The sequence below is a fragment of the Myotis daubentonii genome, chromosome 18 (genome assembly GCF_963259705.1).
Source record: "Myotis daubentonii chromosome 18, mMyoDau2.1, whole genome shotgun sequence".
Taxonomy (NCBI): domain Eukaryota; kingdom Metazoa; phylum Chordata; class Mammalia; order Chiroptera; family Vespertilionidae; genus Myotis; species Myotis daubentonii.
Window position 1 is genome coordinate 2,956,374 of NC_081857.1, and position 15,575 is coordinate 2,971,948.

Genomic DNA, 15,575 nt, shown 5'->3' on the forward strand with positions numbered 1-15,575 from the left:
ACACATCTATGCATGTGGAGGCATGCATGCACAAACACACATGCATGTGCATGCACATGCATACATGTCTACATATGCGTGCACACATATACACACTTACACACCGATGTGCGTATGGTGTGTGCACACACATGCACATACTCTTGCGATTGTACACATGTACACACATATACACACGTACACATGCAGACACATGCACTGAATGGAAGACTGGGTCAGATCTTGGCGTTACTGGCCCACCTTTCATTCGTGTCTCTGATTAGGTGGGTCCCTCCCGAAGGTCCTGCCAGCCCTCTGTCGAAGGTGGTGGTGCCCGCCCCACACGCATCCTCTCTTCCCTTCCTCGCACAGTCTTCTCCCTCACGCCCTCTCCCTGAAACAGAACTCGTTCCCCACAGGCTTCCTCGCGGTTTCCACTGCCCGGGACGCTAACTCCACGCAAGCAGACGATTTTCCTGCTCGTTGCTGAGTCCTGGGCCCTGGGGCGAAGGCTGAGTGCTGGCAGAGCTGAGCGCAGCGCGAATGACCAGCCACCCAGGCCCTCCAGGCGGGTCGGGTCCCCGGAGGCGTGTCAGCTGGGCGGCTGAGCCTCTGGTTTTACTTTAATGCACTGAGTTTCGGTGGGCCAGCTGCCCGAGCCTCTTCTGTAGGGCTGGGGCACCCCAAATCCAGGCTCCCCCCTAAGGAGGTGAAGATTCTTCGGGAAGAGGTTGGCCGAAAAAGGAGGGTTTTGCAAATAACGGCTCAAAACGTCACATAATGTCATCTCACACCCCAAGTCAAAGGATGGATGGTCACAAGATGGGTCTTCAGCGAGTCGTGCCTGGAATTCCTCCGTTTCCGAAGGAAGAGCTGCTGCTGACAGGCATTAGCCAGTGAGAAATATGACGGCGCGTGGACCCTGAGGGGACTATCCGGAATGGAAGGCTTGACACGGAATCTCTATCTATTCGCTCGCTTTGTAACCCGTTGGAATTTTTCAGCGTTTGAGTGGTGGAGGGGCAAGGACTCCGAGGGGGGCAAGTTCACACAGCAGGAAAGCCGTGCGACCGCGGTGCGCTGCCCTCGAGCCCGGCCTCTTGTCCTGGGCGCCGTGTCCCCTCCGCCACCCGCTGGCAGCCCGTCCTCACACGCAGGGGTGCGGCGACAAGCCCTCACCAGGTCTCAGATTCGCTTCTCCTTCTGAGCACGAGGCCCTCAAAGGGAATGTTTGTGCTTTGGCCCATGGCCGCGGGTGGGTGGCGTGGGTGGGTGGCGTGGGTTATGGCTGAGGGACCGTGTTGCAGCCAGCCTGTGTCTCCTGCTCCCCTTCCACACAGCGACCCTGAAGTCTGGTGTCAGGAGGGAAGTGGAGACTGGCAGCGTGGGCCCCGGCGTCGCCATCCACAGCGCCTCCTCGCCATCACCCTGGAGCCTGCAGTGTGGTGTCCAGCTCCTTACAGCAGCAAGTGTAGCCTCGCCCGACGGATACGCACAAGAGAGCAGCTGTCGTCACCTGCATAGCTTGTGCAACCTCACGGCCACCTGCAGCCTCCTCTCCCTGAGGCCAGGAGACGAAGCTCAGATCCAGATCCGATGCCACAGCCACCCCTGCCCTGGGCTGCGAGGTCTCGGGAGGATCCACACTTGGTGCCTCCGAGCCCTTGTCCTGGAGCCACGACTGAGGTTTGGGTTGTGGTGGCCAGTGGCCTCGTGGCCTTAGGATTCAATGAGGATCAGAGAGACAGGTCCACACTCCCCACGCCCACCCCCAAAGGGCAGGCTCAGCAGGCACAGGGCGGGTGTGGCTGGGCGAGGTCAGGGCCCCGAGGGCGCCGTCCATGGGCCTGCGGGCCTCATCCAGGGGGCTGACAGTCACGGTGACGTGAGATGGGACAGGAGCCGGAGGACTTGGGTGGTGAGTCACCTACTGGGCCCAGCGCCTGGTGTGCAACCAGCATCTTGACCTCCGACTGCCCCCAGCAGCCCTGGGAGCTTTGAGAGACACACTCCGAGACCCGACTCCGAGGCCGGCCGGGGCTGAGTCAGAGGCTGATTTCCGTGTCCCGGGGCGATGGCTCCAGGACCCTTCCTCTTACGGCGGCCACAGAGCAGCGAGGCTGGGCCCGGTAGGTCAGGGTGTTTAGCCACTTCCAGCGTCCAGCTCGGACCTCGGGCCGCGTGTCAGAAGCCTGTGCAGGAACCGCGGGCCGCTCAGTCAGAGGTCCCAGAGGGCAGTGGGGCCCCCGGGGTGCCGACCCGCCTCTCAGGGTACCACTGGGGACGAGGCCCCCCTTTCTGGTGCAAAGAGCTGGCGGGACTGGGAGGTGGCTAAGCAGACACCTCCTGGGGACAGACCTCAGCTGCTCTGGAGCCCATGTTTCTAGACCAGAGAGGCCTCATTGGGGAGGGGGGGTCCCGGGCTCCTGCCTGGGACACAGCGCTCACCTCCAAGCCCAGCCCGACTCCAGCCCCTCCTGGCAGGGCCACTCCTGGTCCCTCCCAGCCGGGCTGGAGGGGCTGCAGCCAGGGAGCCAGTGGAGACGGGGTTTCCCGAGCCTCCTGGCAGGACTGCAGTGGCCTCTCGGTGGGCGTGCCACGGCCGGGCTGCTGGTGCTCGCCCGGCTCTAGCGCCAGACACCCTGGCAGAGGGCGAGGCGGGTGCTGCTCTGTGGGTGAGCACATCCTGGTGCCCAGGAGGTCACACTGAAAATTAGCCCCAAAAGCCCCCAAAGGCCAACACCCCATCGTCATGGACACAGGCAGGAAAGCCTCCCTGCCTCCCCTCACCTGTCTGTGGGTCCTGAGGCCCAGGAGGACCGCCCAGGGCTGGGCAGCAGCGCGGTCTTTCTCTGTGGCCCCGCCCCCCTGCCACAGGCTCATAGGGCTCTGCTTCTGCCGCCTGTAGGCACAGCAGCCTCGTGCCACCTCCACGGCCCCACGCTCCACCAGGCAGGGGTTCGGGTTTGCACACAGTCCTGAGGCCACAAACCCATCTGTTTGGGCCCTGCCCCGGGGGATGATGGGAGAAGCACTGAGGACGCCCTTGGCCCCAATACCCCAGCCATCTGCTCCTCATGGTGCCCAATCGGCCTTCTTCACCCACCCACTTCGCTCGCACCCTTGCCAACTCCCAAAAGGGATTGGAAAAGACACAGTGATGACGCTGTCACCCCTGAGACCAGTGAGAGAAAGGAAGGCGCCACGGGGCGGGCACTGAAGGCAAGGATGGAGGTGAAGGACAGGAATTCTTGTGCAAGGCCATTCCCTGACCCGGTGTAGGGCGTGGCACGAGCCCCACGGGGAAATGAGGAACAGGCGTGGCCGAGCCTGCGTCCCTGTGCGAGAACCTTCCCAGGTGGGCAGCCAGGCAGACACTGCCGAGCTCCGAAGAACAGGCACATCGGTGTTAGAGTCGCTGTGGGAATTACCGCCGCACGATAAAATAGACAGTCATCCCCACACGCTGTCTCCCCAGCACAGCCTGTGGAGGGAGGTGGTGACAAATGACTCGGCTGTGGGGCGGTTTCTGCTGCCGGTGGCAGGAGGCGAGGCCCGAGGAACCCGTGGCTGCCAGGGACGCCCCAAGAGCCCGCCCGCCTCCAGGAAGCTGTGTCTGAGCATGGACAGCAGATGGGCATGTCCCAGCTTCTTAAAAATATGTTTTTATTGACTTGAGAGAGAGGAGTGGAGGAGAGAGAGATAGAAACATCAATGAGAGCGAAACATGGATCGGCTGCCTCCTGCACACCCCCTATTGGGGATCGAGCCCACAACCGGGCATGCGCCCTGCCCGTGACTGCCTGCTGCGTGGGTCAACGCTCAACCACTGAGCCACACCAGCCAGGCGTGCTCAGCATCTAAAGCTCTGTGAGGGAATCGCAGTGTCCGTTCCCGGCCTGGACCAGCTTCAAAGTGCACTTTTGCAGACAAATAGCTGCCCAGCCTGACCTACCCACACCCCCGCCTCCCGTGGCCGCACGCGCCCACATAGGAGGCTCGGCCTTCCTTCAGTCCTGAGGGCGCCTCGCCTTTGCCGCCCGCTCACTCCCCAGGCAGGCTTCCTGCTAGGAGCCGGCGACAGTGCGATGTGGAAGGGGCTCAGAGTCACCTTTGAAACACACTGGAATGCTCATTCTTGCTCACTTGTTATTGTTATGCAGGTCCAACCTTTTTTCCCTTTTTGACGACGTGGACGGCCGCTCCACGCCCCACGATGGGGCCCCGAGTCGGCGTCACTGTTTCTGGTTACTGGACATCTGGACGCAGGTCAGACGCCTGCTCAGCCTCTCGACCCACCACCCCTGAGCGGGCCCTGGGCTACCAACGCTGGACGCAAGGTTAGAGAAGGCGTCCGCTGTGACTTCCTGCCTGCCCTCCCTGGCAGCATCCCCAAAGCATCGCACTCTCCCCCCAACCCCCCTCCACCACTCTCCCTCCCCCCCTCACTCTCCCCCCCTCTCCCCCCTCACTCTCCCCCCCCTGCGCTCTCCCCCTGCCCCACGCTCACCCCTGTGGTGGGGGGGGGCGGGGGAACTGCTGGCAAATGTGAGCACAAGGGGCTCAGCCAGTTTGGAACCAGGCAGCGTGCGCTGGGAGGCCAGGCCGGGAACATCCTTCCGCGGGAAGAAAACGTGCCCCAGGCTGTGAGCAAGGCCAGACGGCCATCCCAGGAGGTCAGCTGCGCCCGTGGGACCCGGCTTTTCTTGGGGAGGAAGTGTCTGAAGGAGTGAAATCCAGAATTTCAGAAAAAAGCCTTAGCAGTGACAACCTGGGTTTTGTGCTTTCTGTCCCACAACTTGCGGCAGGCGGGCAGGAGGGCAGGCGGGCGGTAGGGCTGATGTGACAACGTGGTCAGCCCTCTCCCTGGACCCCGCTGCCCCCCAGGGCGGGTGGTGGGTGGTACATGACCTGCTCTGAGCTGGGCTTGGGTTCTGCCCTCTGCTGGCCACGAGACCGAGACTCTGGAACTAAGAGGGCTGAGGCTGCCACTCACCCGAGGGCCCGATCCGCCCTGCCAACATGGGCAGGGCCGGGCAGCGCCTTTCCACGGTGCCCGGTGGCCACTCGCAGTCTTTCTGCTCATGAGCGTGTCCCTAAAACACGGGCCCATTGAGAACTCACAGGCAGCCGCTCTCAGACGCCCCCTCTGCCTCTGAGAGAGGCTCAAACCGTTACGGGGCTGGCACCGCCTTCAACTTCACATGTAACACGGTGACTCAGTCACAGGCCTGTGTGCCCTCCTGCTGGTCAGGGGCTGCAGGCAAGGGGGAGCCGGTTCCTCTGAGTAGACAGGACTCTGATGGAAGCCTCCCTGACCAGACCCACCCTCCCCCACCAGACCCACCCTCCCCCACCAAACCCCACCCTCCCCCACCAGACCCCACCCTCCCCCACCAGACCCCACCCTCCCCCACAAGACCCACCCTCCCCCATCAGACCCACCCTCCCTCACCAGACCCCACCCTCCCCCACCAGACCCACCCTCCCCCAGCAGACTCCATCCTTCCCTTTTGAGATTCCTCTTCTGAGCTCATCTCCCAAGAAGCTAGCACTCCTGGGCACGAGAGTCTGGCCAAGGGCCTATCTGACCTACTGAGTCCATTTAAGGCTCATTTTCTTTCTTTTTTTAAAACATATTTTTATTGATTTCAGAGAGGAAGGGAGAGGGAGGGAGAGATAGGAACATCAATGATGAGAGAGAATCATTGGTCGGCTACCCCCTGCACGCCCCCTACTGGGAATGGAGCCCACAACCTGGGCATGTGCCCTTGGCCAGAGTCGAACAGGGGACCCTTCAGTCTGCGGGCCAACATTCTACCCGCTGAGCCTAACCGGCTAGGAGGGCAAGGCTCATTTTTCAAACTACGGGTTTCCCTCACTCTCCGAAGGTGGAGGCTCCCAGGAAACCTTTTGTCACCCGAAATGGCAGAGTGAAGGCGCGATCACTGTGGAATTCACAGGGAAGCATTTTCGAGCTCAGAGCCCCCTGAACAACCAGCCAAACCACCCCAGTAACACAGGCAGCCTGAGCAGCACAGGCCGCGGGCAGTAGGTGCTCAGCTGCGGGGCAGAAATCACGCAGGTGCACGGGCGCCACTAGCCGGTGAGGCCGGGACGGCCGAAGCTGCGCTCGCTTTGCGCCTTTTTCATTAAAGCGGAAGCTCTGGTGCCTTTCCATGGACACGGGGCTGCTGCAGGTCTCTCCTAAACCAGGGCGGTCAGCGGGTGTTCTCCAGGTCAGGCTCAGAGGCCGCTTTCCCAGGAAGGTGCCCGTGACGCCCCGGGCTGGCGGGAGACGGCGCCCGCGCCCAGCAAGGTTGGCCTGAGGGTCCCCTGGGGCGGGGCGGTCACCCTCACCCACCGCTGCATGGATGGAGGAGCCTCCCGGCCTGGCCCGCAGTGTGGCCGGAGCTGGCCGCGTGCGCTGCGCTGTCAGTGTCCACGGAGGGTTAGAGCGGCCCTCCGAGGCTGGGACGGCCTTTGCTGTCCCTCCTTCCTCAGGTGACAGCGGCTCCTCTGCAAGCCGGTCTCCCTTCCTGGCCTGGGGGGGGTGGTGCGAGGGAGGGACACTCAGAAGCAGACAGGCCCCTGCTGCCAGGGGGTTTACAATAACATAGGCAGGATGACCAACTAGTCCTAATGCAAATCCGGCGTTCAAAACAGAGGCACCTGGGACGTGCCCAGTAACATTCTAACAACACGGGTGGTGCCAGGGGAGCTCGCCACTTACCCGGGGACCCTCGTAAGGTTGTCCAACCAGGACATTGTACACCAGAAACGAACACACTATTGAGCCTCAGCTGTCATTGGGAAATAATTTGTCAATGGAGGCACCACATGGAGATAAAATGACCCGGAAGGAGCCATCAGGAAGAGTCCGGAGATGTGGCTTTGAGCTGACGTGGGGGCGAGCAGGGATGGCAGTCCGGTGGGAGAGGGAGGACGCCTGAGCGACGCCATGGGCAGTGGGCGGGGTGGGGAGGACGAGCGGGGCCAGCGGTGAGCGTGCCCAGGGAGGGGAAAGAAAAAGGAAGCGGAGAGTTTGGGGGGCCCAGCCCTGGAGAGCTCGGTTCCCTGCGGAAAAGCCTGGGGTTCTCAGAAGACAAACACAGTCACTGCCGCCGAACAGCCCCCCAAGGCCTCCTGCCTGGAGCACGTGGGAGAGACTCGGAGGGTGAGGGGCTATGCCCGAGGGAGACAGTTGGGGGCCCCTGTGGCCGCGTTGACTAGTGCAGCTGGCCTGGGGACATCTGACACGGGGCACGGACAGGCATGGGCTCCCTCTCTCCCAGCCGCGTCCTCCGTGCCTGGTCCGCAGTATCCCGCCCCTTCCCTGAGGCTAGGACCCCGGGCAGAGCCCCCAGTTGAAACGTCCAGTCGCATCCAAACTTCCATCTCACATCTACTGCAAAGCCTCAGACTGTGGGCCTGCCCGGGCCCGGGACCTGCCCCGGGAGGGGACGTGGGCAGTTCTCTCCCCCTCCTCCCCCATCTCCTCCTCTTTGGGTCTGACTTCCCTCCCCCAGGGAAGAAAGGGGGGTGCCCCAGCGATGCCTTTCACACGGCAAGTCCCCACCCGGCGGCTCTGGTTAGGGGCCCAGGTGAGCTATTCAGGCCCCGAGGGAAGGGCACAGGTATCCACTGTGGGCACCACATGCCCTCCTTCACCTGGTGTTTGATATGACAGCAACCTCTGCTTGGCCCCTAGTCACTGTGCACAGTAGTACCACCCCCGGCCTGACTGCGGCGGGCTGTCCCCTGGTCCGGCAGGACATCCCCTTGGGCTCGGAACCTTCAGATATTCTAAGCTTGGTCCTCAAGAGATGCCAGTCCTGGCCAGAAGAGGCGGGCGTGGCGACAGTCACTGCTGCCCTCTCCCTGCCCGCCTCACCCTCAAGGTGGCCCCAGTCTTCAGAGATCCCGGTCAGGAGGGGCATGGGGCCCTGTGCCCGCAGGCCCCCCACTCCCCTCGGGGCTCTGAGAAGCCTCCAGCCAGGAGACACCAGCCTCCCCTTCCCGCAGGAGCCCTGACCAGCCCTGTGAGGCTCCGTCGCGGCCCCATTTGGCTTGGGGACTTGGGGACGGGGCTCCCTCCCTCCTCCTGGGCCCCGGGGGTGGGGAAAGCCACAGCTCTGCCCCGAGTTCCCTTTGTTCTTGGCCATTCTCTCCTTACACCTGAGCCTTCTGTGGACATGCTAGTAAGTGAAGAGGGGATGATTACAGAATCCACGCGTGACGTCCCTGGGTCCTGTGGGTGCATCTGGCGGTTCCTGTCTGGAGCGTGAGGGGCCTCCGGCCTCACCTGGGGCTTTAGCCAGATTCCCAAGCAAGAGGAACCCCTTCCTTTTCTGTCCTGTTGGCCAAGCTGTGCGCAGGCTCCCATCCCGCGCTGCTGCCGCTGGGGGCGCTGTGGCGGGGACTGTCGCACAGGTAGCCCTGCAGCAGCACCCGCGCCCTCTGCCCCTGCGTCTGCCCAGCATGGCATCCTCAGATGTTGCCAAACCTTCGAGGAGCGGAGGAGCGGGAGGTGGGACAGCAGCACCGCCCCCTGGTGAGAGCCACTGCTCAGCAGACAAAGGGAAGTCAGGGAAATTGCTGAGGAGGAGTCCCCAAGGCCCATCAGTGATGGCAAACCTTTGAGCTCGGCGTGTCAGCATTTTGAAAAACCCTAACTTAACTCTGGTGCCGTGTCACATATAGACATTTTTTGATATTTGCAACCATAGTAAAACAAAGGCTTATATTTTTGATATTTATTTTATATATTTAAATGCCATTTAACAAAGAAAAATCAACCAAAAAAATGGGTTCGCGTGTCACCTCTGACACGCGTGTCATAGGTTCGCCATCACTGCCCTAGACTGAAACCCAAGATCGTGCGGTGCTTCACTGAATGGAATGAACAGAGTGTCGAGGCCAAGAAGTGTTCACTGTGCACGTGACGCTTTAAGTGACCCCTCCTATGTACAAAGTGCTGTGGCAACCCCGCCTCGGTCCACCGCCAGCCGCGGAGGCAGGCAGGCCGCGTGCCCCGAGGAGCTGTGACAGGAGCCCAGCCCTGGCTCCTGCAGGTGCGGGGTGCCCTGCGGAAGCTGGGCGGGGAGGCCCCTGCCCTCCGGGAGCACAGGTCTGCACACAGTAGGGCTGGGAGGGTGAGAGGCTGAGAGGGTCTCTCTCTTTCCCCTCTAAGAGCAGGTGGCGTGGGTTAGGTAATGATGGAAACTAAAGTGGGTGGACTCTGGTCTGGCCCAAGAAACTTCCCCGTCAAGGGACCATCTTTGCTCGGCCTTATACTTGATGTCCCTCCGCACCCCCCCCCCCCCCCGGACCAGGCTCTGTCTGCTTATTATTCTTAGGAGGAAAAAACAAGCAGAAAAACCAGCTGTTTCTGAAACCAGGGTTTCCTCCCAATCTCTGCAGGGGCTGCCCTCGGCCCAGCCACTCCGCGCCGGACCCGGGCATTGCTCCCACTTCTGGGATGGTTCGCTCCAGCACCACGGGGGTCAGATGTGTGAGGTCATTGCTCATCCGTTCGCTTTCCGTGGGAAGTGAAAAATAATGCAAACACCCATATGCACAGGGGCCGGTTAGCTTTCCAAGAACTTCCGGAAAGGTCCCGCCCCTTAGAGAGCGAGAAGGCTGTCCTCTGACATTCAGAACTCCCCCCGAAGGCCTGTGCGTAGAAAGGGTTCTTTATTATAAACATCACATTCCAGGGCAGGAGGGGTCGGTGGGAAGCGGGGGAACCTGGGCAGGACGGGTCCCCACACAGCTGCCCGGAGCTCCGCCAGGCGGGAGGCGGGCCGGGGGCTCAGGTGACCTGCAGCGGGGTCTCCAGCATCTCCATCAGGAAGGTGTCGATGGGCGTGTCCCCAATGAGCTTGAAGAAGAAGAGGTGCTCCAGGCACTTCAGGCCGATGGAGCGCAGGGCGGGCAGGCGCAGCAGCAGCTTGGCGAACCTGCGGAGACTGGGAGGGTCAGGGCCCCGCACAGCCCAGGGGCAGGGCCAGGGTCCGTCCTCTGGGCCCCGGTGATGGAAGAGGGAGCGTGGCAGGGATGAGGGCACCAGAGAACCTAGCCCCAGGGGCGGCAGAAAAGGCTGGAGGGGAGGTGTCTTCTTAGAGGGGACACGTCCGATGAGAAGAGTTCAAATGGAGTGTTAGCATCCTGGAAACATGTATGTTTCTGTGTTCATGCCACAAGGAAATGTGTCAACGTAGAAAAATAGAACAGCACCAGCTGCTTCTCTACACGGAAAAACGGAGGTCTGTACCAAGGCCAACACAAACCTCCCGAAGTGTGGTCACACGGCGCCGAGCGCGCGTGAAAGGTGCTGCGTGCGGCGAAGAGCGGCTGGGTCAGTGGTCGGCAAACTGAGGCTCGCAAGCCACGGAACCACGTGTGGCTCTTTGGCCCCTTGCATGTGGCTCTTCCACAAAATACCACGTGCGGGCGCGCACGTACAGTGCTATTGAAACTTCGTGGCCCATGCGCAGAAGTCGGTATTTTGTGGAAGAGCCACACTCAAGGAGACAAAGAGCCACATGTGGCTCGCGAGCCGCAGTTTGCCGACCACTGGGCTGGGTGAAGGGGGAGGCTGAGCCGGGTGGCCGCACCAGAGGCTTTTACAGAATTTGGCAAAGGACACGGCTTCTCTGTAAAGTGCACTTAGACGAACGCTGGAAATGCTGTTTTACTCTGAAATGCCCGTTTCACAGCCTGTAACATGCCGAGACACTGTGCTGTGGCTCCCTTTGCCGTCTGTCCTGGAGGTTGGAGCTGAGGTGGGGACCACGGAACTAAGAGGCTCACAGTCACAGCCAGGGGTCTGCCTGCTGTCCTGCCTCCGGAGCCGGCCCCCCCAGGGCAGAGCGAGGCCGGGTGGCCTGAGTTCTGAAGCGTCCACAGGGTGGCAGCGCTGCACCACTGAGAGCCAGGCCTCCCCGCCCCTGGATGCCCTCCTCCCCTTTCTGCAAACCAGAGGCGACCTCAGCACGTTCCTACCTGGCTGAGCCCAGGGCCATCCCTGATGGAGCTGCTCAGCCTCAGGGTGGTCACCTTGTGTGTCCGCACCCAGGGACACCCAGGGGCCCAGCCTCTGCACCCCTCCCTGAACTCCCCAGCTCTGCCCGAGCCCGGGCCCCTGGCAGCCCCTTCAGGGACAAACAGTCAAGTGGCAGCATTTTCTAAGTGACAGTCATTAGGAACAGCCGGAATGCCAAGCGAGTCAGAACACACTCCCCCCACCCGCCTCGTGAAATCCTACAAAGTCGTCCGAAGCGACGATGTGGTTTTTTAACACTTGATGAAACACCGAAATGGCTTTGGGAGGGAGAGAGCCCGCCAGGCTGTGGAGCTTCAGGCTGTAAATGCTCCTTGTCTACACAAGGAGACTGGAAGGAAACATACCCCAAAATTTACAACCAACTTTTACTACCTGTTTTATGTTTTAAAAACGTTTTCCTTGTTTCCTACCAAAGCTTGCTCTGCTTTTATAATAAGGAAACGGCAAGGTTTGGTTTTCTGGGGGTTGTCTTTTGTTGTTGGGTTTTGGGGTAGTTGTTCGTTTATTTGGTCATTTTTTGGTTGGTTGGTTGGTTGAAGATAGAGACCCAACTAGAGCCATTCTGAGCTTCTCCCAACGCCTGCACACAGTGTGTGCTCAGGAACGGGTAGGTTGTCTCAGGGCTGGATTCAGCAGAATCCCCACAGGCCACGCTTCCCCGGGGCTGAGGGCACAGGCACCAGGCCTGGTGTTGGGCCCCTCATCTCACCTGTGGCAGGAGACACCAGGAGTCCGCCAAACCCCTGCCCTCCCTCCATGGCTATGGCACTTGGTGGCCACGTGACCAAGTTCTCACCAATGGAAATGCGTGCAGGGAGGGGTCTTTCCAGAGGGAGGGGCTGCCCACAGCACCCCACCTCTGGTTCTGGGGTGCATGGAGCAGGAAGGAAGCAGCTGGGCCCGGGTGGGGTGTGCAGAGTCCCCTCTCACAGCCCCGTCGTGCCCAGCGGACTGATTCGCGAGTAAGAATGGAGCCTGGGTTTTGCTCCCCGGTGGCATTTGGGAGGTCTGCGGCCTGGCTCACCCACCCTAATGCCCATTACTGTGCCCACTGGCTGAGGCCCACCGCTCGGGGCGACTCACAGACTCCCACAGACAGTGGGCAGGAACTGGCGGGGGACCCAGGAAAATGGCTTCGCAGAAATCAGCCCTCACCCCGTCACTGCGAGAACTGGGAGCCTAGAAAAGTAATGCTAAAACCAAACTAATGTCTTCAAGGCAGTTTTTCAGGTTCTGCTTTCAGTTTCCTGTGAGATTTGAGCTGTGAGCTGGCTGAGGAGGGGAACTTTCACTTAGCTGTGCTTTGGGGGAAACATCTGAGAACATAGTTTAATGGCCTGGGAAGACCTGTATGGGCGACGGCCAAGTGGTCTGAGAGCTCCTGGACACGTCCTTCTCAGACAGGGAGCCCAGGCCCAGACCAGCGCTCGCCGGAGGCCAGCAGGGCAGCCGGGACCAAGGTCACCGCTGCTGGCTACCAGAGCGTCTCGGGCGGGGGTGCGGGGCAGGCGGGCATGCGGTCCCTGGCAATCCCAGCTCTTTGGCACCGGGGAGGCCTAGGCTCCTGTCCAGCCACCCCCCAACCCCCCCTGCACTCCCTCCCCCGCACCCCAGCTCTGTGACCTTGGGCAGTTCCTGACCTTTCTGAGCTCCGTGACTGGTCAGAAATCAGAGATAATGAGACCCACCCATTCACGGACGAGCTTGTGCGTCCAGCGCTTAAAGACGAGCCTCTGTCGGCACGGCCTGGGCTCTGCTGCCCTGAGCTCGCCGAGGAGATTCAGTCCCATTTGGGAACAATCTCGCCCGTGCCTGCCGCCCACTGCCCGTCAGTGCGGTGCGGACCGGGCACCCGTCACGGCCATGCCTCCACACCTCACCTGCCTGGCTGGTCCGGGTACTTCTGCTTGGTGTAGGCCTCGAGGGTGGCGTAGACCTTCTCCCGAAGGGTCTCGACCTCCGAGGGGTTGGACAGACCCTTGGCATCTGGAACAGATGACTGATTTAAGCTCCGGTGACGCCCTCCGCAGAGGCAGCCCCACCCCGCAGGCCAGCTCCCCTGGAGTCACCAGACGCCCACGGGAGGGAGCACCTGGGAAACACTGACCCCAGACTGCAGGGGCCGAAGTGCCCACCGCCGACTCCCAGGAGTTTTACCTCATCTGGCCATTCCAGAAACAGCCCCTTCACGTGTGGGCCTACTGTGCGCTAAGCATGGACTCAATGATGAGATGGTACAAAGCCAGAGACCAGGTCCCGCATCAGTGAACTGAGCGCCAACTACGGATCCCAGAGCCCATCTCCCCCGCCCCCCAACCACACGTGTCTGAGAAGCTGCACCCCTCCTGACACCTCCTCTTCCTGCCTGCAGGACACCAGGACACCATCGCTGCTCCCACCTGTCTCCCTGGTGTCCCTTCTCGGGCGCTTTCTGAATCTTCCTCTCCCCCAGCCTCCAGGCACCAGGCCAAACACAGTCCTGGTTCCCACCCCCTGCCCCACGCCCTATCTCCATCAATGAGAACTCCACTCTCCCACCTGTCAGGGAAACGAAGCCAACAGCTCTGAGAACTATATCTAACACCTCTCTTCCTCCCACATCAGCACATCGACACCTAATCCATCAGCAAATCCTGTGGGCTTTGCCTAAAATTCCATGCGGACTCTGACCACCTCCCTCCCTGCCACCCAAGGCCACTGCCATCTCTCCTCTCCCCCGACCCAAACACCCACACCCACTCAGGATTCTCCAAGACAGAGCTGGGAGTGGAGGCCATGAGGAGCTGGCCCCGTGCCCACCCGGGACAGCCTCCTGGCCCTGCGTCCCTGTCCTGGCTGAGCTCGAGGCCCGGCGTGCCGGTGCTGCGCTGTGCTCCACGCCTCACCTGGGTTAAACAGCACGATGGCGCGCAGGCACCCCAGCTCCGACTTGTCCATCTGCATGTCTTTCATTTTGGAGACCAGCTCGGTCAGGACTCTGTTCCCAGGAAACACGGCAGGCGACGATGAGATCAGGACAGTGAGCGCGAGCAACATCTCTTATGCACCCGCCCCATTTCCAGACGATGCACCAGGAACCAGGGCGTGGAGGGGAGAAGGTGCGGCCCCTGATCTCAGACGTGGAAGCACACGCAGCCAGGCAAAGCCAGGAGCCGCCAATAGCCAAGCCCAAGGGCACACCGGTGGCGGGTGACGCAGGCTGGAGAGGCAGCCTGGGGTTGGAAATCAGTAGAAATGCAACAGGCCGAGCAGAGGGCCTGCGTGCCGAGAACACGGCGGGACTGCACGCAGTGACCGGAGAAGCCCGCAGGCCAGGACAGGGCTGGAGCCCACAGAGGACCAGGCAGGAATGACACAGGAGAGGAGACACGAGGTGGACATCACGTGGCCACGGACCGACTGTGATGGAGCTGGGCAGGGGCCCGGGGGGCCTTGCACTTGGACAGAGACCTCCTCTCTCCTGTCCTCCATCCTCTCACCTGAGCCATTCACCTCTCATTTCACTCGCCCCCTAGCACACAGCTGATTCCCTCAGCAGCATTTAGGATGCAGAACCCCAGACGGAGGCCGTCACCACCTGACCTGAGATCCTGCCACAGAGCCCAGCAAACCGCGGCCTGGGCTCCTCGGGTCCAGTCCTGGCCCCTGCCCATCCCTGCCCCGGGGAGAAGCAGGTCAACACCCCGGCCCCAACTTGGCAGGTCATGTCGACCACCAGCCTCTCCTCTGGAACCCACAGGGGTCACGGGTCCCCATCTGCGCGCGCCTGCGCTGGCGCTAACCCGCTCCACCTCGCGGTCTCAGCCTTTCTCTTAATCCTCCCTCAGCCTCCAGGCCCACGTTCTCACTGGCCTCCTGGTCTCTGCTTCTAGCCATGGGCGGCTCTGGGCTCTGTCCATCCACATCCCGTCACTGCCCACAGCACACGTGCACGCACGCATACACACGTGCACATACAGAGGCACACACACAGTGACGCAGAAGCCACACCTGTCAAAGATGGAGCCCACGCCAGCGCTGTGGGCGCTGCTCCGGTGCACGTGCAGCCCGGTGGCCAGGAGAATGCCGTCCTGCACAGAGACCGAGCGGTGGGAGAAGGAGGCGATCAGAAGCTCGTTCCACCCTGTGGGGCGAGAGGAGGCTGTGAGGGCCACCGCCCGTCTCGCTTCATGGAAATCACCCGGGGGACAAAGCCGAATCGGAAGTGCAGGGAGGTGAAATGCTGGGGTCCCCTGGCTCGTGGCTCCCCCAGTCTCCCCAGTGCAGCCCGGAAGGCCAGCTTGAGGACAGGGCTCTGCTTCCCCCCGTCAATCAGCAAATATGGACTGAACATGGAACAGGCCAGCGCTGTGTTAGCTGTCACAGTGGGGGGCGGTGGGGGGTTGGCTCATAGCGGGCTGGTGTCTGTGGGGTGTCTAGCGGCGCTGGCACAGCGTGGAGCTCCGGTCACGGCCACTGCGGGCTCCTTATCTAACAGGGACGTGGCTCCCGGCCTCCGCCAGCCTTCATGGCGTCCTCCTGCGGGCTC

At 61.6% G+C, this 15,575-nt stretch overlaps 1 protein-coding gene and 1 long non-coding RNA gene across 4 annotated transcripts in view; one reads left to right on the forward strand and one right to left on the reverse strand.

Moving 5' to 3' along the window:
* LOC132220664 (uncharacterized) overlaps nt 1–15,575 on the forward strand; it is a 747,794-nt gene that overhangs the window by 94,274 nt on the left and 637,945 nt on the right. The window lies entirely within an intron of this gene.
* RXRG (retinoid X receptor gamma) overlaps nt 9,659–15,575 on the reverse strand; it is a 38,887-nt gene continuing 32,970 nt past the window's right edge. For all 3 annotated transcript variants that reach the window (XM_059673988.1, XM_059673987.1, XM_059673989.1), the window contains 4 exons: nt 15,038–15,170; nt 13,933–14,024; nt 12,928–13,033; nt 9,659–9,941 (listed from right to left, as the gene is read on the reverse strand). In XM_059673988.1, coding sequence (XP_059529971.1) covers nt 9,794–9,941; nt 12,928–13,033; nt 13,933–14,024; nt 15,038–15,170 — 479 coding nt within the window. In that variant the 3' untranslated portion in view covers nt 9,659–9,793. The remainder of the gene's footprint in view (nt 9,942–12,927; nt 13,034–13,932; nt 14,025–15,037; nt 15,171–15,575) is intronic.